This window comes from Eumetopias jubatus, unplaced genomic scaffold (assembly GCF_037043125.1).
Source record: "Eumetopias jubatus isolate StellerSeaLion01/CBP00866 unplaced genomic scaffold, mEumJub1_p1.0 scaffold_12, whole genome shotgun sequence".
Classification (NCBI taxonomy): Eukaryota; Metazoa; Chordata; class Mammalia; order Carnivora; family Otariidae; genus Eumetopias; species Eumetopias jubatus.
In genome coordinates this window covers 33,931,937-33,958,104 of record NW_028274818.1, presented here as the reverse complement: position 1 = coordinate 33,958,104, position 26,168 = coordinate 33,931,937, and the positions used below count along the sequence as shown (strand labels likewise).

Here is a 26,168-nt window from a genome sequence, read left to right as displayed (position 1 = left end):
CTGAGAAGCTCGGCACCAAAGCTAGCTAAGAAATTCAGACAAGCTCTTTCCTGCCTCTTGTGGTCCAGCTAGGGCAGACAAATGGCATTTGAGGTAACCAGAAGAAAAGACAAAGAATGAAGGATGAGCCATGTGAGCCAAATTAGTTTTCCTACCTAGCAAGGATTGGAACCCCACATTTTGTTCATGACCTCTCACTGGCGGTGAAGCAGCCCAAGCCCCTGGAGCGGACAAAGTTGAGGGGGAGCTAAGAAAAGGGGTGGGAGAGGAGCTCCCCTCTTTTCTCTATTAATTGGGAGTCCCAAGGACAAATGCCTGATGTTTAAAATGTATTTTTCAGCCTTTTCTGTCCCCAGCTGCAAGCCTTTGAGATCACAACGTGGTCAGATCCACATCACCATTTACACTTTGAAACAGATTCATTCCATACCATTGTGTTCTATCAGATTTGCCATCTTAAGCCTTTGGTTTTATTGTGTGATGAAAGGCATTGTTTCCTATTTAAAGGAAAGTTAGCCAACAAGATCAGAATAGAGAGCTTCGGATTGTGTTTTTAGACCTGGGCCCACTTCTGTACAAACCAAGTAACAGTAGATCAGAGAAGGACCATAGAGATAAGTCTATTTTCATGATGCTAGGGAGTCTGCAGACAAGTAAATCAGGAAAGATCAGAGGGAGCCGGTCTGACCTTCCTCCCCATTTGGGCTGTGTGTCGCCCACATCATGGAAGACAGCACACTGGGTATTTGTAACCCTGTGATTCCACTGAGGACCTCGGACTGGGCCTTATCTTATCCCCTCCCTGGTGCCATCATCTATCTGCTCCTGCCCGCCCCTCTCTCCTCCAGCCTCTACCTCCCCCATCTGAACCAATCTGTGACTAGGCTGACCACCCAGCTCAGAGTTTCTGCAGTTCCCTTTATCAACCTCTAGAACAACTAACTAGTGAGGAATAGGGAGCTCTAAGGATCCCTCAGGTAGTAGAGGGTGGGGTCAGGGGCAGTCCTTTTCCTGATGAGAGAGCAAGATAAAGCCTGTAGACTCACAGATCCAGAGCTGGAGAAGGGGTGCCTGGAGAAAGGGCCGCCTAGGTGCCCGGAGAGTCTTTTGTCTTTGTGATGATGGTGATGGGCTCAAACTATGTGGAAAATTAGGGACAGTCACAAGAAAATCCCCTCCAAATTAACACAAATAGATCCTGCAGGGGACAAAACGTGAAAAGAAAATCGACAAGGATGGTTCCGACGGGTAAAATGAATAATTAGTCATTTATGTGTCCTGCTCACTCTTTATGCTTCATTACCATGCAGCACAGTCTCTGGTGTGACTGTCATGAAATGCATCAGATGGGGCATGTGTTGAGTTTTACCTGATTAGCAAAATGCTCACACTTGTAAACTCGGGTCCTAGAATCCTTGGGCAAGATTGTTCTTGGCTTAAAGTTAAAAATAAAGAAAAACAAAAAGGAAAGAACACACAGAGAGAGAACTCCGAGGAAACTTGCCCCTGCCACCGGCCAGGCTGACACAAAGGGGTTAAAAGTTAAGTGGAAGTCGAGCTTGAAGGAGTAAGACGGGGCCTCTATATAAAGTTGAAGGAGTCGTCTGGAGCCCGCACAAACCTCCACCTTTTTTGGCCTCCACGGCGGCAACCCCGGCCCCTGTTAACGTCCTCCGCCTGTGGGACTGAGCGGGGAAGCTCACGGTAGTGGCGGCCAAGGAGAGGGGCCGGCCTTGCCAGGAATAAAGAGGGAGGGGAGGGGAAAAAGCCAGCTCGCCCACCCCGCTCCCGGGCGGAGGGCGGGGGCAGCGCGTCCCGCGGGCCGAGCGCGTCTCGGGCTAAGCGCATCTCTCCGGAGCGGCGCGGGAAGGATGCTGGTCGGCAGGGGCGCGCGCGCGGGGCGCGGGATGCCGCGGGGCTGGACCGCGCTCTGCCTGCTCAGTCTGCTGCGTGAGTACCGGCCGCGCGCCCGGGCGGGCGGGGAGGGTCCCCGCTCTCCCGCGGCCGAGCGCGCAGAGCCCGGGGGCGCGGAGGGAAGGGACCCCGGCCCCCCACCCACGCCCCACGCCCACGGCTGCTGCGGGCTCGGGCGGGACCCGGGCCCTTTGAACCGCGCCCCGCCGAGACCGGCGCAGTCACCTGGGAAGCGGCGGGGCGGACGGGAAGGGCAGGGCGGGCCACCCCGCCGCCAGGGTCAGCCAGCCCAGGTGTCAACCGGGCGGCGCGCCCCGGGCTTTCCGGAGTCAGAGCGTGCGACTCGTTGGAGTTGTCTCTAAAGTAAAGGGCTTCGAAGATGCCAGTCTGCTCGCGTGGCCAGAGGTGCGGAGCACAAAATCGGAGCCAGAGCCAGGAGAGGGGAGGAGGGAAGCAGGAAAGTTTTGCGCCTGGGGGTTGATGCCGAAAGCCCCGGCCTGAGCCCCTGCTGGGAAAAAAGTGCAGGCGCCCGCCCGACCACCGGGACAGGGCAAGCCCGAATTGGACCTTTAAGGAATGTGAGCGAGGCCAACCTGGGACGGGGCCCGGCTCCGACGCCCAGGAGGCCCAGGAATCCAGCTGAGTTAGGTGACCAGGGGAGTGTGGAATGAAGAAAAGGTCCGTTTTATTATTTTTTTTATTATTTTTTTTATATACTGCAAGTTTATTTGAAAAGGTCCGTTTTAGAAAAGATCCTTGCACTTAAGATCGGAAAGCTAAATTACAACTCCCTCTTCCCACACTCACACCCAGTCCGTGGGAGAGAAGGTGGCGGTAGATGGGGTTTGTTCTGCGCCCTACCTCTCTCTCCCCATCGCCCTACCCCCCCCCACCCTGGCACTAACTCAGACTTGTTACATTTGGGGGCTTTCTCCCCTTTCCCCCTCCAAGTTCTGAAACTAGTGAATAGCTTAGCAGGCAAGTGGACGCTCTTCCAGTCACACACACTTGCCCCTACTCCTTAAGATCTTGCTCTCACTTTGGTGAAGAAATAATAGGCGCTCAATAAATATTTATTCTTAATTGCTTTCATTTGGGGATAGCATTCTCCATCTCATCTCATTGCCTTTAGAAGGTTTTAAACATTGTCCGTTGTTCTCCCTTTTGCTCAAGATTCTGCTTCCAGCCCTCTAGGGCACCCAACTCCCTATTCTTACTCCATCCGAAAGGCCACCCACCATGGTCCCACGGAGTGACCTGGGCCTGCCAGTTAGGCCCCTTTGCTCTCATTGTCCTCTGCTGTCCGCCTCTATGCCCACCCAGTTGGAGAGAGACTCCCGGCTTGAGAAAGCTCTAAGTAAGGCTCTGGTTTGACCACTTTGGCAGCCGTGGATCTGTCCTCTGGGGCAGGGAAAAAGCTGTTACTGAGCTGTCGAAGCGCTAGACGGGGGAACTCCCCTGGGTGCTAGAGGACACCCTCCTAACAGCGGGGAGTTGATGAACAGCTGATCAGATGTTCCACTCTCCTTTGGCTACACAGCTTGTGATGACCTGGTCCCGGGCCGAGTGAGGCCCACCCTTTTTTATTTCCTCAGCTGGCCAGCTTCAGTCTCGCCTTGGCCTGTAGCAGGAGGTGGGGGGAGCAGCTGACCTCCTGCAAAATCTGGGCCAGATAGGCTGACAATTCCACTGTTTCAGCTTTGGGGGTGACAGCTGCGGCATGGACTACTTGGGCCAATCTGGAGCTTTACGTCTTCCCTGAGAACTTTCTAGGGTTTGTTTATTTTTTTAATGCTAGGAGTCATTTTCTGTCCTGGTATACATCGTGGGATAAATAAGTGAGTGACCGTATCTTGAAATGCTAACGTAGGGACATTGCAGGAATTCCGTGCTATTACTACAAAATGTAGGGCACTGGGGGTTCGCTGGTTTTCGTGTCATGTACACCGACAGAGAGCTTTGTTCTGGGAAGTTCTTTCTGTCCCCGTGAGAAGTTGGCATAAGGATGGGCACAGCAGCGAACCGAAAGTAGACTCTTCTTACTTCAGATGGGGCTGCTCTGGGTGGTGACCAGAGTCAGAGTGGGAGCTGAGAGGCCACCAGGGAGGCCTGCCATGCCACCAACTAGGAGGAGACGCCTTTCAGGTTATTAGGAAACCCCACTTGTCAGGCTCAGGCTATCTGTTCCCTCCAAGACCTCCATGGCCTATCTTTCCTCTCACCATAAGGACACCCCCACCCCCATCCCGCCCCTTCACATTCCTCTTCTTCCTTTGGGTCCTTCGTGCATGCTGACCCCACACCCATATCCTGTCTGGGGCTACATGCAAGGGGGGGGAAAAGAAAAGGGAAAAGAATTTTATCAGATATTTTCCAGAGGAGAGAGGACTCCACCCTTTGAATCTCTGCCACATGGCGACTGAGGAGGAGTAGGCTTGGGGACCTCTGACTAACTCAGCGGCCCCCAGTGGTCCCCTTTGTAGGGGCGGTCCAGCTGGCAGCACCTTTGCAAGTGGAAGTCTTCTTCGGAGGCATTCCTGTTTGACTGAGGGAACAGGCCTGGGCATCTTTGTTCTTACCCCTTTGGCTCCACCTCCTGGGCCTCCTTGCTCCCTTGTCCTTACCTCTTTCCTTCTCTGAGTCTTCGTCTCCAAAAGCTCAGGGCAAGGAGCACCAAACTGCAGCAGATAAACTCGGGCGCAGAGTCGTACAAAAACAAATAGAAAAAGGAGGAACAAATCCCACTTCGCACGGCCTCACTGCCCGATTTCCTTTAGAGGCCGGGCAGGAGGGCCTGGGCTCACTCTCGGAGCGGGAGGGTTGCTCAGCTCCCCGAGGGCGCCTGGCCTCCCTCTCTCGGTGGCTTTGCCTGATCTCACCAAACGGCCCCGAGTGTGGAGAACTGAAAATGTGAAGGTGTGGAAAAAGAACAAAAGCACCACCCTCCAAGAGAAAATGCTTGGAGTTGCCAGGGCAGAATTTCCTATTTTTCTGGATTTTGACTTCTCTAATGAGAACATTCTCTTCCCTCCTCAGCTAAGAAATAAAAACACATTATCTATGCTGTTTTGTTCCGACAGCTGCTGACTTTGCTGAGGAGAAAGATGCATGCATCCTGGGGGAGCGAGGTGCACAGGAATAGGGATGGACTGAGGTGTACTGCGTAGCCCCTGTTCTCTGCCCCGCCCCCATCCCTGGATCAATCACTTCCCTTTGGATGTAAAGGAAAAGACCTTTTGGCTTAATTGGGAAGTCTGCTTCTTCCTGATTTGGGGGAAAAGACTCCAAGAACCCACACCTGATAGCTTGTAGTGGAGCGGCATCTCTAGGTGGCCAGTTGCGTTGTTAAAGAAAATGCCTTAAAGAATCTCTGGGTGAAAAAAACCAGGCCTTGGATGTGCAGGGGCAGACAGGAGGTTGAATTGCTGAGCATGATAAAGATAAAGTGGAACTTTATATTTGATGGGCCCAAGAGATGCAGGCTGTGGGAATCCAGAGGCCAGAAGGAGGAGAGAGAAAGGAGGGGTGCCTGGAGCAGCATGGAAACAGTGGTGCCTGAGGGTGGAAAAGACCCAGCGAGAAGAAACTCTTCATGGTGTGGCAGGGGTGCTTAGCATAGTGATGTCTAAGTGGTTCAAGCTTATGCCGGTGTCTCTTCTGGGCTGGGCTGTGATCTGGTGCCATGCTCTCAAACCTTTGATAAACACACACTCGCCTGGTATTAGTGTGCTCTGGAAGAAAGGACTGGGTGCTTGGCTGGCCCCCGGTGAATCGGAAGGAGAAAGGCAGCAGCCTGAGGACAGGGAGGCACAGAGCTGCAGAAAAGGGGTCAGTGGCAATGAGGAGAATGAAGGAAGAGGGGACTGGGAGAAACATTGAGCCCCCAGAGGAAGCTCAGGAGCCTGGGGTTCCAGCGTATGTGGATGGGGGCCAAGACCAGCTATTTGCATATTAAAGAGGAGTCCCAGTCCACTGGTAGCCTCGGACCACAGACACTTGGTTTATGCTCACATCACAGCTTAGGTTCAGAGGAACCATCAGAAGGCCAACAAGCCAGTTCTTTGTGCTAGTCCAAGATGCCCAATCTCAGCAAGACGCATAACAAGGACGCTTCCTGAGTGCTCCCAGAAAAGACGGGTGGCTCACCACTTCCCAGAGTAGTTCATTCCTTTAAAAAACAAAACAAAACAAAAACATGTTATTTACAGCTTTTTTTTGTATTACAATGAAGTTAGCTTTCTTGTATCTTCTAATCATTAACTTTAAATTCTATTCTTAATTAGAATCAGTTAATCTTCAGTAACTTCTTTTTTAAGATTTTATTTATTTATTTGAGAGAGAGAGAGCACAACCAGGGGGCGGAGCAGAGGGAGAGGGAGAAGCAGGCTCCCCGCTGAGCAGGGAGCCCGAAGTGGGGCTCCATCCTGGGACTCCAGGATCATGACCTGAGCCAAAGGCAGACTCTTAACCAGCTGAGCCACCCAGGCGCTCCAATCTTCAGTAACTTCTAATCTAATTCTATTCTTGGAACTACCACAGAATGAATCTGATATTTCTTCCTGACAATCCTCACTGGATCTGTCTGGTCCCACTAGATTATAAACTCCTTGAGGACAGAGATTTATTTAAGTTGGGACGACACCCACACCACACCGCAGGAAGGAGTCTTCTCTTACTCTGTGCTCCCACAGCACTGAGCATGGTCCTTTGCACATCACTGGTGCTTATGACAAAAAATAAGAGTGAGTAAGTAAGTGAAATGAGTCTTGAATAAAGTTATTTATTCTCCCTCCCCAGATTCTTCTTTTCTGGATCAGAGGTTGGCAAACTTTTTCTGTCAAGAGCCGCATAGTAAATATTGTAGACTCTGGAAGCCATATGTTGTCTCTGATGCATAGTCTACTCTGTTTTATTTTACAACACTTGAAACATGTAAAAGCCCTTCTTAGCTCACTGGCCATACAACAAATGGCCTGTGGGCGGATTGGGTCCACCAGCTGTTCGCCAACCCCCGATCTAGATGAAATAACTCCAGGCCCTCAACCATATGAGACTTGGTTTCTAGAACTCTCCTGATTCTGGTCATCCTCCCATGGTCACTCCCTAATTTAATAAATTCCCTCTTAAACTGGAGCCCTGAATGAGACGGCTGTCCGTAGAGGCGGTTGGCGTGCATATGCCTGCCACGGGCGCCATGCAATCTGAGGACTTCTTCCGAGCTCAGATGGTCGTGCTTGGCGCCCTGAGTAGAACGAATGAGAGTCCGAGAGACGCTTCCAACACTAAAGAAATTTATAATGTAAATGAGGCGACAAGACCTATACTCAGGAAACAGCATATATGATTTGTGCCAGATAAGTGGCGGAGAGACGTGTCTGAAGGCCTCTGAGAAGCAGAAGGAAGGGGGCCCTTGACTAAAGATAACCGCTATTTCTTGAGCGTTTACCAAGCAGGGCTAACTGCTTTATGCCCCTTAACTCCTCTATTCCTCAAAAGAACTAGGAGGTAGGGGCGGTTTTTATTCCCATTTCACAGGTAAGGTCTAGAGAATTGAGGAAGCCTCCTCCCAAGCCCTGACAGCGAGAACAAGGTAAAGAAACCTCAGTAAATGTTCTGACTGCGGAGCCCACACTCTTCACATGGAGGCTTCACGGTTTTCTCAGAAACACAGACTGGGGGTTCCCAACAGAAGCAGCAGGCTGCTTCTTCCCAGTGCTGTCTCCCCGTGGGCTGAGACACCCAAGAATTCCTCCCAGAAACCCCTCTGGGGCTGGCTGCCAGGATTGGAACAGAAGGGTGGGATGGGGCTGTCTGGCCAGGAGATCAGGGAAACACCAGCAAAAAACCCCACTAAACCTAAGAGCGTCTTTGAAAAGCAAGACCAAGGGGTGCCTGGGTGGCTCAGTTGATTAAGCATCTGCCTTCGGCTCAGGTCATGATCTCGGGGTCCTGGGATCGAACCCCAGCATCGTCGTTGGGCTCCCTGCTCGGTGGGGAGCCTGCTTCTCCCTCTCCCTCTGCCCATCCCCCGCTTGTGCACGCTTTCTCTCTCTCTCTAAAATAAATAAATAAAATCTTAAAAAAAAAAAAAGCAAGACCAAGTATAGTCTCCTAAAGCATGGGAATTTAGCTAGTTAGGTAGCAGAGCTTTCTGGATGGAAGGAGCTGTACACCCTCTTTCAAGATGGAAAGATTCTCCATTTTACTAATTGTAGGTAGAAATCTCTTAAAAATATATTACGTTCTGCCCCTGCTTCCTTAGTGTGCCCCTCAAAAAAAGGACTTTAACTTTCATGATTCGGTTGGATCAGGAAGATAATTTGGTTATGGTGCAACTCAGTGACTCTGTTAGTGCTTATTAAGGTGTATGCATTTATTTACTCCTACCATAAATGATGCCAGACTGGTGTGGGTTTTAATACTCATGTCTGTTTTTCTTTTATCTCTGTTTCTTCTTTTTTAAGCTGTTGTTTCTCCTTATTGTTTGCTTCTAGGAGTCTCTAATTTTTAGTTTTAGCTAGGATATCAGATAACCAAGCTTTTTAGAACGACGTGGAAGACAAGAATAATCACCTCTGAATAAGTTCCTATAAAGTTAAATGCATTACTTTTACTACAGGACTTTTGTGACCTCTATTTGGCCATTTTGGGTTCTTATCCTCATTTTTGCTAACTTCCTGATACCTTGTCTCCTCCCTTTGCCCCAGGTTCATGATTTGAGATCAAATAGGTTATCTAGAGTCAAATCGGGTACCTAGGGAGACACAGTTAGTAAAGGTAGAATGGGAAGTATACAGCAGGAGATAGCCTTTTGTTTGATTTTAAATTGTACTTTTGTTTGATTTTAATTTGTTTGATTTTAAATTTGAAAATGCTCTGTTGGGGGGCGCCTGGGTGGCTCAGTTGGCTGAGCAACTGCCCTCGGCTCAGGTCATGATCCTGGAGTCCTGGGATCGAGTCCCGCATCGGGCTCCCTGCTCGGCGGGGAGTCTGCTTCTCCCTCTGACCCTCTCCCCTCTCATGTGCTCTCTCTATCTCTCATTCTCTCTCTCAAATAAATAAATAAAATCTTTAAAAAAAAAAAAAGAAAATGCTCTGTTGGGTTGGGGCTAAGGCTATTTGTCTGGAAGGCTCCGGTCTAGAAGGGAATGGAGTGGAGGTTTCACTGATTGTCTCCTAGAATGGAAATGGTAAGCTGCTGTTACTCCCTTACCGAGTTGGGAGAACAGAAACTCAGATAAAGAAGGGTCAGCATTTGATGGTTTAATGCCATGGACGTGTGTGGGAAGATAAGATGAACAGAGACCTGTGGTCAGTCTTTATTCATGTAAATGTTATTCCTGCAAGATGCAGTCTCTTCATGGGAGCTCTAGATAGAATGGGAGCCCTAGAAGCTGTGAAACCACAGGACTCTCTCCCTGCCAGTACCTCTGCAGCAGCCCCTCCAGTTGGATTAGCTTCCAGGGCCCTACCGCCATGTTCCCTTGCTCTACATCAACTCACACGTATCCTGTCACTGAGCCTTGCCTTTCTGGCCTCCCTCTTTGACTGTTTCTCCAGGCTCTCAGCGGGCATCCTTGCCCACTCCAGGCTCAGGGACATGAATCTGAGGTTGGGCTTTCATTCGCTTTGCAGATGGATCCTGCTACCTTTGCTCAGCGTTTGGCCAGGTGGTGGGCGAGAGGAGGCTATGGCCGCCGGGAGCCCGACCCTAGTGGGTCAGTAGCTGGCCTGGGTCCAGAGTTGCTTCACTCATCTGGCACAGGCACCTCTGTCCTCAGAACTAGCAGCAGGTCTCCGCTCACATCTGGAAAAGTTCAAAACTGTTTGTCTGGGTGAAGGAGGCCCTGGGGGAGGGGGTTCAAAAACATGACATCACCTCAGTCAGGCCCAGCTTTCTTTGGAAAGAGAAAAAGGCTGGGCCAGGCTGAGCCAGATAGGATTCCCAGGAATTGATGTGTTGGAAGGAAGAAGAGGAAAGGGTGGGAAGGAAGGATGATGTCAAGGGGGAGTTCCAGTGGTGCCTTGGAGTGGTACCCGGAGAGGACGATCCTTCGGTTCAGTGTCCACATGTTCCCACCACCTGCCCCCTTCAGTGAGTTCATACCTTAGGGGCAGATTGCTGAGCGCATCCTATCTAGGAGCAGAGGAAGACTGGATATGCTTCCCCATCTACTTTATTATAAGAAGACCACCTCCCACCTGACCCAGATAGGAGCCCATTCTTTTCTCTCCCAGAAGGGTGGAGGATGCATCCTGATCCTTAGCAGTTTACACTCCCTGACCCTCTGGCTCCTTCCACTCAAGTGTCTGCTAAACCTCAGTGGCCCCATTGCTCCCTGCCCCCCATAAACTATGGCCTCCCCTCTTGCCCAAAACCTTGGTGATTCAGGTTTTTATCTCTAAAATGGAGATGGTAATATCACTTCTTCCTCCCGCTCACCTGCATGTAATATTAAGATATGATTATTATCTTCACCATTCATATCAATCTACTTGCGGCAGGTGGGGAGGGAGTCAGATGTGGGAGAGTGAGACTTGTCACCATTTTTAAAGGCAGCAATCTTGGTCCCAAGTTAATTGCAATGAAACAAAAGCCTAACTTCCCTCTTGATGTCGAGGGAAAGAAGAGGTGTCATTCTACATTGCTATTTACCTGGAAACCCCAAGAGATACAGACCTAGATCTCAATCAGGAAAATTTGAAGACAAACTTTAGGGTGGCCTGGGATCCTCAGGGGTCTTTCCTTAAGGGTGGTACTGCTGGGCGCTGACTTCTAGGTACCAAGCCCATCCCTAACATTTATAGGGCCCAAGCCAAGAATAGAATAGAGGCCCTCAGTAATATGTCTAAGTACTTCAAAATTACCAATCAGGCCTATTTAAATGAAATATCCTCTATCCTCTTACCTTGAAAAACATACCTTCATGGCCATCTGGAAGGCCAAGTTTGAATTTGGACCCTGTCGGTCTCTGAGCAGGAAGAGATGGCCTTTAGCCCTAGCCCATCCCTCTTCCCTTCTCACTCACAACTCTGGCACACATTGTTGGGGATCTTCTATGCATGCAAGTGACACATCACCCACATGCTAAACGTGCAAACCTTCTCCCTGAAGCAGCCACCTCTTGGCTACTCTCGTGCCTTGGAGGTACATACCTGGTGCTACAGTTCACCCTCAGAAGGATGGACTGGGAGAAAGGGCCCCATGAAGATTCTCAAGTGAGGAAAGAACCATTTGGGCAAGACGTTCTAGGAGCTCTGGTCCCCACTGTACAACCTAGGAGAGAAGGCACATCTCTCTTGGCCCCATGGACTCCTCGCAGTTTGGGGCCGGGCAGAGTAGAAGGAGGAAGAGAATACAGATTCTGAAGTTCAGGTCCAGTCAGGAAGCTTCTCTTTCCTGGGTGTAAGGATGGCACTGGTAGGTACCCCAGGAAACATGGAAAGGCAAGGACTCTCATGAAGATCTTCAGAGAATAATTAAATCCAGGAGCATTATACTATACCAATTTAATATTTGTCATTAATTTTCCCAACAATCCATCACTTTAGAGATTGGTAAACTGAGATACACACACACGCATTAAACTACATAGTTATTGGCAGAGCCAGAACTAAGCTTTCTTCCCACTACAGTTGATGAGAAACCAGGCCTTATATTCTCTACTCCATCCACTGGATTCCCAGGTCAGAGCTTCTTGAAAGAAATCTGGTAGGGGGCGGGGTGCATACTGAGTTTCTCAACAAAAGACAGGGAGGTTGGGTTTGCAGGCCATAAGGGAAAGAATGAAGGGAGTTTGGGAATGGGGAAGCCTTAGACAGAAGATTTTTAAGGGGGGTGTGTGGACATGGCATGGCTCTAGTGATTATTCCAGGAGTATATTACTCTAGTGAATGGAGAGTGACAGAAGAGAGGAAGACACATTAAAAAGGAAATAAAGGTACTTCCTCCCCCATATTTTAGATCTCTGTGATATTTATTGAGATATAATTTGATATTTTAGCGTTTTACTTAACATGTTACAAACATTGCCTTGTATTCTCATGCGGCTTTAGTTTTTCTTACAATTTTTTATTTGTAATGATTATGGTACATGAAGTGCATATAGCATTTATCCTATTGTAATTCATTTAGTTGTTTGCAACTTCTCCCTTCTATAAATAGTACTATATTAAACACTTGGTGCATACCAGCTTTCCCTTCCTTATTTCCTTAGGGCAAATCTAGTAGTGAGAAATTAGTCAGAAGGATAGTCTGATGCCATGATGTCATGAGGCTCCAGGATGATTGAGGTTCTGACTTGTCCTCCTTGTTTCTTTATAGCCTCTGGGTTCACAAATACGGAAAACGTGACTGTTGTCACCACAGAGTCAACCACCCAAGCAATAACTTCAACTGTGTTTGCAAATGTATCCAACCAGGAGGCCACCACCCTAAGTCCTCTTGGAAGTACCACCCTGTACCCTGTCTCTCAGGACAACAGTAGTACCACTGCAACCATCTCAGGTAAAAAGTGCTTGTCTCAGGCCCCAGAGGGACGCTGCTTGTGCCTGGGTAAAGCATTAGGATATTTGCTGACCACCTCCAGGCCTCCTTTCCCCCACAGATGGAAACATACAAGCCCCACGAAATATGGTTTGTGCATCATGCTTTGGGGACCCTGAAGTAAGTTCCTGATAACATATAGTGATCTATAGTGATAGCTTTCTCAGGCAGCTTTAGCAGCTGATCCTGATCAGTCATTCTCCTTGTACCCTGCTCTCATGCTGAGTTCAGGTTAGTGATGAAATAAGAATCAGATGCGGACTCCCTAGAAATCTCTGATCTCTTCAGGTTCAAACTGCTTTTTGACTTCCTTAGGGTAGACCAGAATCCAGTTCAGTGTCAGAATCCCAACAGTTCCTCTAATAGCATTCTCAGTTATAGCTGTGGTTCCAACAAGCTGGCTTGAAATGAGTTTGGTAAGGGCTGGGACATGAAGTAGCTCTTAACTCCCCAAATTCCCTTTTCTGGTTTGAAGTCCATGCCAATATCATTCTCTATAAGGTTTTAATTCAAGACGGTGAACTGAGGTATGTATAGGGGTGTGTGTGTGTTTGTGTGTGTGTGTGTGTGTGTGTGTGTTTATGCAAACATGTGCACATGCATACTTGTGTTTTGGTCTATTTCAGAGACTACAGTCAATATCACATCTACCTCTGAGATCGCCCCAGTGCCCGGGACCATGAGCTCTTCTGTCCAGTCACAGACCTCTTTAGCTATCACAGTAACTTCTATCCCAACGGGCTTTTCAACTTCAAACATGACCTTGAAGCCCAGCCTGCTACCTGGAAATGTTTCGGATCCCCCATACAACAGCACCAGCCTTGTGACATCCCCCACTGAACACTCTACATCATTTTCTCTTACCCCAAGTACCATCAGGGTGGGTGAATTGGGCCAAAAGTGGCAGATTATCCCCTCACTTCATATGTATGCAAACCCCCTCTTCCTTTCAACCTCTCCTCATCCCAACCAGTGAGATTTGGGTCATGTAAGAATTAGCAAGGAAAATATGTAGCTTAGGGGTGCTTGGGTGGCTCAGTGAGTTAAGCGTCTGACTCTTGATTTCAGCTCAGGTCACGACCTTAGGATTGTGGGATCAAGCCCCATGTTGGGCTCCGCGCTCAGTGAGGAGTCTGCTAGAGATTCTCTCTCTCCCTTTGCCCCTCCCCTTCTCATGTGCTCTCTCTCTGTCTCTCTAAATAAATAAATAACATCTTTTTAAAAAAGAAACTATGCAGCTTGAATATTGCTGGAAAGGATAGACAGGGGAAGAGAGGAGTGGAGACAGGTATACCCAATGCTGTGGGTATTTCATTTCTAGGGAGTAGAAAGTAAAGAGGGATTCTTGGAGGTCTGCTGTGGTTCTTGCTAGTACCTCTCCGTCTGGGCTTTGACCAGGGCACCATCTCCCTTCGGGCATATTTGGAAACCATCCTCCATTTAATGGGGCCACTTTTCCAAAAGGGTTTAGGACAACTACCATTTCCTGTATATGAGAAGGTTTGACAATATGCCAGGCATAGAGAAGCCATGAAGAACTGGGCAGCCCACGGATGGTGAGCTCAGCCTTGGGGTCTATGGCTGTCAACAGCTTTTAGCAGGAAAGGGAGAAAATATGAGGGCGTGGAGCCTGGAGGCAGGCGTGAGGAACCTGACTGGTTTCTGTTTTTAAAGGAACTAGAATAGGAATCTGGGGAGTCCAAGGGGCCAAGAGGAAAAAGTGTCACCAGGTTCTGCCCGGCTGCCCCGTTATCTGTTTGCTGATACGACCTTACTTGCAAGTGTATAATCCACTGCAGGGAAAATAGCCCCGGTGGGAAAAGTTCCTCCCTTCTTCCATTTCTGTACCATCCAAGCTAATGTTTACCAAGACTGCAGAAGGCTACTTGCTGGCAAGCCTGGCCTCGTAACAAGTTTTGATTATCTGATGGGGATGGGAGTGAGATAGTGGAAGGGAGGAATACCATTGTATAGCTCTAGTCCCCTAACATTTTTAAATTTCCCTTTTCCTAAAACCTCTTAAAAGAGTACCTCACAGAAATCAAAGAGGAAAAGAGGTGGGGGAGGGAATGAAGGGCAAAGGTACTGGCGTATTTACTTTGTTTTTGTTTTAATACAGGGAGAAATCAAATGTTCCCAAGTCAAAGAAGTGAAATTGACCCAAGGTATCTGCCTAGAGCTAAATGAGACCTCCAGCTGTGTAAGTCAAACTCTCCTCCACCTCACCCCCATCCTTTCCTCCTCCCTCTTCTCCTGCAATCCTTTCTGCACATCCTTAAGCCATCTTGGACTGGACCAGACTTTGGTGGAGGTGGGAAGAACTTAGCTTGGTCAGGCACTTTCCAGCCCCGAGCTTTGGGTTTAGGGAGTAAGAGGCCCCACCTGGTGGGCAAAGAAGGCAAAGACAATGTTATTTAAATTTAGTTGTTACTTTTTCCCTCCTCCGTCGTACATTGAATATGTATGTACGTTGTCAGATTTAAGTTTGCTTTTGTGTTAAGAAAGTCCTTAGTTAAACATAAACTAGTAACCTAAAATACCAATTAGTTTATTATGACTGACATATAACTCTTTAATCCATATAGAATGTCTTTGTGCTGTAATGCTGTAGTTTCCATATAACCGGTTTTCCTAACATTATTTATTTGAATGATACCTTCCATTGTTGATTGGAATGCTGTTTTTTAGCTTCTATTAAGTTTTTATATGTCCCAGGGCATATTCTTCAGAGACATTTTATTTGTTCGGTTTGTCTTTTTTTGGCCTGTTTTAAATTTGTTTAAATTATTATACTTTTACATTATAGTATTTTAAATATCCGGCCAAGCAGGGCTTTGCTTGCTACACTATAAAAAAATATGTATTTTTGTCTATTCTTTTAGAAAAACTCTAGAAACATCTTGTCAAAATTTAAAAAAAAAAAAAAATTTTCATTGGAACTGCTATAAATCCCTCTATACTTTTCTGGTCTTCTCTTGTATTGTTCAGCATATTGTCTTTTTAGTTTTCAAAAACCAAAAGCTAGGTTTTGTTTCCTGTAGGCTTTATGAACTTTTTAAGGTTACTTATAATATAGATTTCCCATTAAATATTCTAATTGATCACTGGTGGTATATTAGAAAGTTGAGTTCTGAAATTTATCTTGGGTTTAGCCATTTTCTTTAACTTACTTGTTAATTACAAGAGCTTTATAGTTGATTTTCTTAAGGCAAGCTATCTTGTTACCTACCACAGTACATTGTTTTTCTCCTCCTTTTTAGTAGTTACACCTTGTTTCGGTTTCAAGTCTTATTGCATTGGTAAGACTATACAGTACCACATTAACTTTTAATGGTGATAGCAGACGTTCTTGCTTTGTTTCAGCAAATTTTCCTGACAGTTACAATTTCCTTGGCAAAGAATGGAATGACAGGACTCTTCCTATTCACTTGTAGGAAAAAACATTTCCTTACAAGTTGGGAATCCATTTAAGGGAGCCATATATGTGGTGTGTGATTGCATAGATTGGAAAGGACCTGGGTAGACTGTACAGTCTGTAGAAAACATTCGGCTATTTATTTTGTCCATTCTGACTACCCATATTTTACCTGTGATTTTCAGCTGGGTCATTCTGACTCACAGATCTCTTAAAATTATACCTAAGGTCTTTATTTAGCCTAGGACTTTTAAAAACAATGGAAATTGCAAAGATATAAGTTCACACAATAGATAACAAGTGCAATTTGCAAAATGGTGAACTTAAACATGATTATACAATGTACAGGTAATACTCTGTGTTTCTGATACTGACTTTCAACTCTACTTATTTAAAAAAAATTGCCAAACCCTTTGCTAATTATAGCTTTAAAAAAGTGACTTTTTTTTTTTTTAGTAATATCCTGGTTAAGCACTCATTTTCCTGTGCCAAAATGCTGCTTCTTTGTACCACCGATTTAGAACTAATTGCAGAGCATTCTAAGTGTCTGTCCATTGCTCTTCGAGGTTCACATTTAACTAGGGTCATCGTACAAGACAAGGTGCTGGAAACTTACTGCTACTCCAGAAATAACTCCCCTTACTGTGCTGTGGTTGCTTTCTGTCTGTGGTCTTTATGGTCTCATCTATTCATGCCACAGCTGAGAAGGTCTATACTCCCTTCTGAGGTCTGGGGAGGATCTGTGAGTAGGGATGTGGAAAAACAGCAAGCCCTCTGGTATCCTGAAGAAGGCTTCTGCGCTGCTCATGATGAATCAGCTCTGTGGTAGCACCAGGTCATGCTACGGTTTTCCTGGCCCCTCTGCCACTCTTGGTCCCCTTTCTTCCTCAGGATTCCTTTGCCCCAGCCCCCAAGCAGCAGTGGCTCCTAAGCCCCCCAAGGTAATTTTTCCCCAGTTAGCAATCCTCGCTCAGAATCTTTAGCCAAAGCTCCCGATTGTGTTTCAGATTCCTTTTCCTTGGGTCCTAATGCGTGCTTGTCTGATAATCAGTCTGTTCCAAGGGCTATGAGTGGCGTGGTGCCTGCTCATTTTCCTTAGGTTGCCTTTGCACTCTTGGTGTCAGAGGACCTTAAGGCACTGGTTCTAACCGTGGGAAACTCAAGTCCTGCTCACAGCCTGATGAGAAGCATGAAGGATTTGAATTCCCCTAACATCATGTCCTTGAGTACTTGTGTCATGTTGGCATGCTCCTGCATCCAGTGTATTCCCATAACAGAATTACGCTTGACTGTTCTCAGGTATTCAGACACTCACTCTGCACTGGGATGTACTGCATATCTGACCTCGTAGCTCTCACTATGTGGATCATATAGGCCTGTCTTTTGTCCATGTATCTGCAGACATTCATTTCTCAACTACTCTCCTTTTGCTCCCTATCCTTCACCTTTAGACAGAAATCACCTCTGTCAGCTGGGGGAGGGAAGGCAACCCCACGCTCTTCTCAAGCACCTGCTACCCCATCTTAGAGTCCTCATTAGCAGCACCTGTCACTCTGAGTCTGACTTTCACTCTCTTGGCCACAGTGTCAGGGTAATTTAGTTTTTGTGGTTATGGTTTCCCAAAGAGTTTCCAAAATGTGAGATTACTTTATTCTCTTAGGCTATAGCCATTTATCCAGGGGAATCCACCAAGAAATTTTTTAATGGTGGTAAAATACACATAACATAAAATGTACCACCTTAACCATTCAGAAGTCCCACAAATAGTTCAGCGGTACTAAGAACATTCGCATTGTTGTGCGGTCTCCAGAACTCTTCATCATCCAGAGCTGAAACTCTACACACATTAAACCACTTCCCATTCCCCCGCCTCCCAGCCCCTGGCCACCACCATTCTACTTTCTGTCTCTGTGAATCTGACTACTCCAGGTACCTCATAGGAGGAGTCATACAGCCTTTATCTTTTTGCGACTAGCTTATATCACTTAGCATAATGTCCTCAAGGTTCATCCATGTTGTAACCTATGTCAGAATTTACTTCCTTTTCAAGGCTGAATAATATTCCATTGTTTGTATAAACCACATTTTATGTATCTCTTCACCCACCAACGAATACTTGGATTGCTTCCACCTTTTACCATGGTGAATAATATTGTTATGAACATGCGTGTACAAATATCTCTTTATTACTCTGATTTCATTTCTTTTGGGTATATACCCAGAAGTAGAGTTGCTGGATTATTTGGTAAATCTATTTTTAAATTTTTGAAGACTCGACATACTGTTTTCCATAGCAGCTGCACCATTTTCCATTCCTACCGACAGAGCACAAGGGTTCCAATATGTCCACACCCTCACCAACATTTGTTATGTCCTGTATATATATACACACACATATATAGTAACCATCCCAATAGGCATGAGGTGGTATGTCATCGTGCTTTTGATGGGCATTTCCTAATGATTGGTGTTGTTGAACATCTTTTCATGTGCTTGTTGGCCATTTCCATATCCTCTTTGGAGAAATCTCTATTCAAGCCTTTTGTCCACTATTTTGTTTTTGAGAACTACCTTTCTTTTGAACCACATGTGTTTCTATGCAGAGGTTGTATTTACTCAGCTAGTTCACCTCACCCTTATTCTGTCACATTGACTTCATCTCAGGCAGGCTGCTTCCAACCTCCAGATCGTATCCCCTAGCCCACGCCTTCCTTGCCCTCTGCCCAAACACTAAAGGTCAGTTTCCATGCAGAAAAAAATAACTTACAGATGGAGGACAGATGAAGACAGTGTGTCTCCTGGAGAGAGCCTGAGATCTGGAGACAGCCTAACTCCTTACCCTTGGCCGGCTTCCCCCTCGTTGTGTGACTTGTGGCAGGCCCTTCACTCCAGTCTCTAAATGAAAACAAGGTTTTACCTCCAATATCAAACTCACACCAAAATAGATAAAATGAGAGAGAAAGAGAGAATGAGAATTGATCCTAAAAATCTCAGCACTGAGAAAAACCTTAAGGCTCATTTAGAAAAATACCTGTCCCTCTCTTCCCCACTCCAATGCTTAACATGCTTCTTTAACATGTTAGGAGTCTTTGCAAAGTTTGAGGATGCTACCCAAGAAAGGTTAGATGGTTTTTTTATTGTAGGTATTATTTTTGCAAAGTAACCTGTGTGAGCAGATGTGGCTAGGGGCTCACAAATCTGATTCTCATGAGCGAAATGGCAAAGGTTGTGGCTTCCTCCTGCCCACTCTCCCATGGTATCTGCCCACAGCCTCTCTTGGGGAAGGATGTTTATTTCAAGCATCCGGAGAAACACTGTGCTTTGTTCAAGATCCACCTGCTCCTCTCCAGTCCCCAACACAATTCACTGATGCCGCTGAACTCCAAAGTGGGAGGCTGGCCGCGGTCATTCCCTTGAATTTAGTCCAAGAAACTAAGCAAAGGGTGGAGGAATCCTGTGTGGAGGCCAAACCAGTTGGGACGTTAAGTTGAACAACAATTCTGTGAGTTCCTTTGTTTGTTTGGTGCTATGCTTAGTGCAGTCTGGGTTCAAAATTACGAAATTATGTAACGTACACCCACTCCCCCAACTAAGGAGTCTTAGAGTCTAGCCAGAGTGAAATGACTATGACAGTAAGGCAGAAGATAATCAAACCTCAAAATGTGGATTCTGGGGGATATGGTGCATAGTATGGTTTGTTTATTAATAGTAACAGGACTAGCTGCCATTTGTCCAGTGCCCGTTAAGTTCCATACACCTTGTTGGGCGCTCTTCATACAACATCTCCTTAGTCACAACTCAGTCTTCAGCTTAGGAACCTCACACTCAAACCAGCTGCATGACTTGCAAAGAACCTAGTAAATAGGAGAGGCAAGACTGATGCCCAGTCTATGGAAGATAGGACCAACTTCATGGAGGAGGTGGGATTTGAGTGGAGTCTTGAAGGATGGGGAATCCAAGGAAGAAGCTGGTGTTCTTCCTTCTTCTTATAGCCAGGGTTGTGAAGGTCACAGGCTCTCACACACTTGGGCTTCCCATGGTGGTAGCACCCCATCTGAAGGCCTTTCCCTACCAGCTTCTCCAGCACACATTCTCTCCATTCTTCAAGACCTACTTTGACATGTTACTGCTAACCCCAAACCTGATGTGCCCTCACCCTCCTTTGAATGTCCATAGCATTTTAGCAGTACCTTTGTCATGGTTCCTACCATGGAACTACCTCTGTCACCTGTCTCTCTTTGTGCCTCAGTTTCTTCATCTGTCAAATGGGGAGAATAATAACACCCATCTGAAAGGATTATGCCAAGCCTAAATGAGCCAATATGCATAAAGCACTCAGAACAGTGCCGGAGACATAGTAAGCATCATGTATGTTCTCTGCCATGCATGCAGACAGAGCTGTGACTGTGTGAAGTTCATAGCTACCCCACCCCCACCCCTAGCCCACCACACACTTGATACACGTGCAGAGATTTTCACAGTGTCTTACAACTGGGGCTTCATAAATGTCAGAAGAGGTGACTATGGTTGAGGTGCAGCTTCTTAAGTTTCTGTAGTTTGAGCAAGGTGCCATTTTGTGTGGCTTGTTTAGATTATGCAGGAGCCCTGTCCCTCTGCCTCTCTCAGGAAGGAGACGTATCTCAACCAGAGACACTCCAAAAGCCTAGAGTCATCTGGGTAGGGACTTCCCTCTTCCTCATCCAGAAGGCATGGTGTTTGGGAGGGTGTGGTGTTCACAGGAAAGCAACATAAGGTTCCCCAAAGAGAAAGGAGCCTAGAGAAGAAGCAGACTGTTGACCATATCCAACGGTGTCCAGACTGCCTGCCACAAATGCTCTGTTCAAGAACCAGATTTTTCCAGAAACAGAGCCTCTATCCAAGTACTTCCTTAGAGACCTTTCCCTCAGGGGTAAAACAGCAGTGGCTCGAGAATTCGTTATTTCTGTGATCTTGGTTCTTGAGGGCCTTCTGAGGCTACCTCTGGACTCCTCTCTGTGACCTGGAGGTTAGGTAACCCTGCTCTTCTGGCCTCATCCGAGCCCAGTGAGCTCCTCCTGAGCTCCCTTAAATTCCAGCTGAGAGAAGAAAGCTGGGGCCTCGGGCCAATCCCGACTCTGCCTTGTGCAGGAGCAAAGGATCCTGGGCTTTCCTGCCGCGGGCCACAGCCGTAGGAAAATACCCAGGCTGCTTTCCAAGCTGGGAGGGCCCCAAGGAGCAGCGCTGCCCCACAAACAGGAAGCTTTCTCCTCCACGGAGGCTCAGTTCGGATGCCCCTCACACGCCCCAGCAATTTTCCCCGAACAGGAAAGCTGTCGGAGCTGTTCAGGCATTTCCTCCTCACCATCTGCCATCCGGACAGAGGAGAAAGTCTTGGTTTCGGTTCCTTTCCTGTGTGTGTGTGTGTGTGTGTGTGTGTGTGTGTGTGTTTGTGTGGCGGGGGGGGGGTCTCTGATTGGAAGCTGCTGGAACACATCCTGGGACGTGTGAGAAGACCAGGGTGTTGGAAGGGTACAGCCAATGCTTTTGACTCATCCCCGTCCTGGGACTCACTCAACTATCAAAGAATCATGAGGATTTCTCCTTTGGGGGGCTGAGTCCCTGAGTCCTAGAGACCAGCCAGCAACCTGGAGCAATCTGAGAACCTCATGGAAAACTGGGTTCCATGCCGTTAATGAGAAAGAGAGGATGATAAAAAAAACGCCATTTCAGTTTGAGCCAGGCTCTCTGCGAGCCCCCTTGGGGGGGTAGGAGGGAAGGGCCCGCTGATGCCACTGAGCCTACAGCCAGAGATTTGTGCTCTAGCTTCACTTCCCTTGGCTTTTCCTCCAACATTTGGGGCTATTGTAACCTTGAAACAAAGGATTTTCTGTTTGTCAGTAACACACTGTTCACATTTTCTGGTATCGGCGATTTCTTTTGAATTTAATTTGAAATAGTGTACGTGTGCACGGACGATCCTTAAATAAGATGATGTTCCCTGAATTCGTTCTCGGCCCCTTTCAGTGCCTCCTATCGCACTGATACATATTGTTTTGGTACTGGAAAATTTTGGAGTTTTTTTCTTACTGAGTTTTTGCACATATACAGTTCACAGGATTTTTTTTTTTTTCCAGTTATAATTTTAGGGGGAGAGAAGGGTAATAGAGAGTAATAGTGTGACTTGAATCAGGATTATTGCCGAAGACTCTGGACCCAGTTTGGGGTACATTAGTAATTTCATCTTCTGCTTGCCATTTCTTTCTGTCTTCCCAGGAGGACTTTAAGAAGAATAATGAAGAGGAACTGACCCAAGTCCTGTGTGAGAAGGAGCAGGCTGAGGCTGGGGCTGGGGTGTGCTCCTTGCTTCTGGCCCAGTCTGAGGTGAGGCCTCACTGCCTGCTGCTGGTCTTGGCCAACAGAACAGGTAAGGGGCCCATCTGTCTCGGGGTCTAGGAAGGGATGGGGCTGAAGTTAGAGGATCCTGGGTAGAAACTCTAGTGTCTGAGCTTAAAGAGCACAGGTGCTAAGGAGAAGAGCCAGGCTAACTTTGGGAGAGGCTCTCCTGAGATGGACCACCCTGGCCATCAGAGCATCATCTAGAACATCATAGGAGAGCACAGCTCTTCCAGCTTCTAGATTCAGCAGTCCCTGTTTCTAATTCTAGAACTTTCCAGTAAGCTCCAACTTCTGAAAAAGCACCAGTCTGACCTGAAAAAGGTAAGTTCTCTAAGATGATGGGAATTCTCAGAGGAAATACTGGGTCAGGGGAATTCACTCGAGTAGGGGAGAAAGTAATTCTCTTTTCTAGACCTGTCCTTCCTCTCTCTCCATCCTTCTCCGACAGTCTTTACCTTTCTGTGCTTGAACCATAACTTTATGGTGCAACTTGATTAAAAGATGTCAGTCTTAAATCCTGTCTAGAAAAATCCCTGAGGTCAAAGTCTTCTCGTGTTTCTCCTCTGTTGGGTCTAGCGTGGGCTCCAGAACTCACATCCCACAAGTGACAGTCTGTCTTTTCTGCATCTTCCCTTCCAGCTGGGGATCCAAGGCTTCACTGAACAAGATCTTGGGAGCCACCAGAGCTATTCCCGCAAGACCCTGATTGCACTGGTCACCTCAGGGATCCTGTTGGCTGTCTTGGGTACCACTGGCTATTTCCTGATGAATCGCCACAGCTGGAGCCCCACAGGAGAAAGGCTGGTCAGTTTAGGGGTCCAGGGCAGAGAAAATGAGGAAGATAGTGGTCTTCTGGGGAGGTCCATAAGTGTCACGAAGCGGGGAGGAGAAATCCCAGGAACGGTTCTTCTGTGCCCTTATGCATGGACGTGCATACACGCGCATTACCATGTCGGTTGACAAGGCTGAATAATATGGAGCAGATTAGGAAGAGGGCACTAACTGGGGTCAGCCCACCCGCTCACTGTGGCAGCAGATGGCTCATATCATCTATTTCTGATTTTGCCAGGGGTAGTTCAGCTGGGTACAACCAGAACAGGCTGCTAAATCAGCCACACTTTTTTGCATGTATATTAAGTGCCCATGGGTCCCATCTACTCACAGGAAGGGGACATATGTGAAGAAAGTCTACTCTTGAAGAGTTCTGGATGTGGGAGGACAAGGCTGGGGTTTGACTCTTGGCCTCTGGCCTGCTCCCTGCCCTGGGGAGGTTATTCCATCCTGGGGATTGCCTGGTTGCTGGCGGGAGCTGGTTCCTGAGTCTCCGTGGCACGGTGTGGTGCCTCTCCTCTGTCCTTTCTCCTCTAGGAGCTGGAACCCTGACCGCTCTTCAGGAAGAAAGGAGTCTGCACATGCAGCTGCAACCCCCCCTCCCTACCCCCCCATCACCGCCTCACTCCCCTGCTTACCAGATAATGCTCCTTTATTTATACACTGTCTAGGGCGAAGACCCTTATTACACGGAGAACGGTGGAGGCCAGGGCTATAGCTCAGGCTCTGGGGCCTCCCCTGAGGCTCAGGGAAAGGCCAGTGTGAACCGAGGGGCTCAGGAGAACGGGACCGGCCAGGCCACATCCAGAAACGGCCATTCAGCAAGACAACACGTGGTGGCTGATACAGAATTGTGACTCGGCTGGGTGGGGCAAGGCCGGGCAAGGTCTGGGGAAGGGGCCCCTCCCTGCATCTGACCACAAGCTGCCTCGATGCTGGAGCTACCATCCCTTACCTTCTACCCTTTCCTGCTGCACACACCCTTGGAGGCCGTTCCTGGGGCCTTGCACCCCACCAGGCCGAGGGGTTCTCTCCACCTTGGGGACCGGGAGGTAACCCCTGCCCTTTCCACGTTCAGCTCGCTAAGCTTAGAATCTCGTCTACTTTGAGTGAAGGTATGAGGGGAAAATGCCAAAGTGCAGGGAAGCTACCAGGGTTGGGGGGTGGGGGGGTGATGATCTTGCATCATTCACAAATGGGCTGCTTCCCTCTCCCTCCTCTCCGCCTTATTAAAAGAACTCCCAGGGGAAGCATGGGCTTTTTCTGGGCTACAGTTTCCTCCCAGGAGGCTCTGCCTTTTCCTGTTTCTTCCTCATGTCTGTCTTCTCTACTTTAAGGAAACCAAAGCAACCCAGTGTACCTGCTCCTTTGTAATGATAATAACCAGCAAGACTTGTCTTAAACCATCTCCCTTATACCCATGCCAAGTCACTGTGGATTCAGGCATTGGCTTCCCTCAGGTTCCCCTGAGCTCCACACCTTCTCCCCCTACATCTGCGTACAGAAGCCTGCACTGTTTTCTGGCTGAGCCTGGAATGAGGCTCCAAGTTTTGAACAATGTCTTGTGTCTGTGTTTGGGAGACAGGGTAGGGGTGTGTGGACACATGCGTTCCTACCTTTGGGGACAAATGAGGGAGAGGGGATGGCCCAGTCTTTGTCTCTCTGGGGCTCACAGAGTCTCATCTTGGGCCCCTGTTTCTCCCTGTGGTTCTGAGTGGACAGGACCATGGGACCAGATCTTTGAGCCAAGCCTCTTGACCTGTGCACCTCTGAGGAAACCCCTTGCTCAGAGGCTAGGTCCTGGCCTTAACCTCTGATCTCTATAGCTTCCTCCTTCCACCCCCTGACTCCTGGGTTGAGCTGTGGACTCAGTCTCCCAGCAGACTCCTTTCTGTCTCTGCCTCCCGCACCCCAAGCCCCTCACTGCTCTGCACCCCCGTGTAGTCAGGGCCCCTCGACATCTCCAGAGGACCTTCATCACAAGCCACCTCCTCTGTAGGTGGCCCAGGTTTTCATTTGCATTTTTGTTTTCTTTCCAGAGGGGTGAGCAGGGATCCTGGTTTCAATGACGGTTGGAAATAGAACTTTCCAGAGATAGGAAGATTGGGTGGATTTTATTTCTGAATACAAAATGGTGTGTGTAAATACTGTAATTAAAGTGATACTGAGACACATCTGTTCTGTGTCGCTGTCCCAGCCAGGTGTGTCTGAATGCCACAGTGGTGTCCCAGTCATACTGGGCTGGACTTCACAATGATATGGAGGGGGGGAAGGGGGAGGGGGAGGGGCAAGCCAGGAAAGAGGTGGGCCCATCTCAGGGGATACAGGCAAAAACCATGGTGCTGCTCTTTGACCAAATCTCCGGCAGTTGGAGGAGGCTCACAGAAAGGCTGGGTGTTCCTAGTCCTAGAAAGAAAGACAGACCAGAGTGCAGCAGAGGCCTTCAGGGTGGAGGGGGATGTGCGGAGGACGTAGGAGCTGGGGCTTCCGTGAACACCTCTCTGGGGAGTGGCACACTTTGGTCCCTGTATGCAAAATATGTACCAGCAAGAGAAGGAGCCCCATGCACCTTGGATTATCACACCCTCTCCACCCCGAGCCGGGAGCAGAACAGTGGAGGCTGGTGCAGGCAGCTTGTGCTCTAGAGATTGGGCTGCCAACTCCACGCGGGGGTGCTTCTGCCTTCAGCTCTAAGACACCAGCCTAACTGCAAACAGGCCTGCAAGGGCAGCCCCCAGCTCCCAGACCTCCCCCCGCCCCCCGCGGCTGGGATAGGAAGTGGGGGAGGGAGCACTGCCAGACACTGCTCAGTAGCTTCAGGAAACACCCCCAAGTGTGTCAACAGTGGTAGAGGCAGTTGGGGCCAAACAAAGGATCCTTCCATTCTTATCGGGCCAAAACCAGACCTTTCCCTTTAGAACTCCCCCCCACCAACTTCCCCCTTGCTTTTCTCCAACTGCTCTCACCAGGGGTTCCTCCACAGGACTCAGGGGGCAGGGCCGGGGGTGGGGGGCAAGGAATGAGATCTAGAACTTTCCCTAGAAGGTGATGGCTGACCCTGGGCAGTGGCAGGAAGGGGAGATGGTC

At 48.1% G+C, this 26,168-nt stretch overlaps 1 protein-coding gene across 1 annotated transcript; it reads left to right on the top strand.

The window, feature by feature from the left end:
- Positions 1 to 1,871: 1,871 nt before the first annotated feature.
- Positions 1,872 to 25,212, top strand: CD34 (CD34 molecule). The gene is made up of 8 exons (XM_028125816.2): positions 1,872 to 1,950; positions 12,239 to 12,421; positions 13,087 to 13,340; positions 14,580 to 14,660; positions 22,128 to 22,278; positions 22,519 to 22,571; positions 22,890 to 23,054; positions 23,753 to 25,212. Exons 1-8 carry the CDS (start codon positions 1,872 to 1,874, stop codon positions 23,936 to 23,938), a joined length of 1,152 nt encoding a protein of 383 aa, XP_027981617.1. The 3' UTR covers positions 23,939 to 25,212.
- Positions 25,213 to 26,168: the final 956 nt, after the last annotated feature.

Excerpts from the sequence above, each read along its gene's own strand:
- CD34 (XM_028125816.2), top strand. The coding sequence starts at position 1,872 with ATGCTGGTCGGCAGGGGCGCGCGCGCGGGGCGCGGGATGCCGCGGGGC. Across the intron at positions 12,422-13,086 it reads TACCACTGCAACCATCTCAG|AGACTACAGTCAATATCACA; the intron begins GTAAAAAGTGCT and ends GGTCTATTTCAG. Across the intron at positions 22,572-22,889 it reads ACCAGTCTGACCTGAAAAAG|CTGGGGATCCAAGGCTTCAC; the intron begins GTAAGTTCTCTA and ends CTTCCCTTCCAG.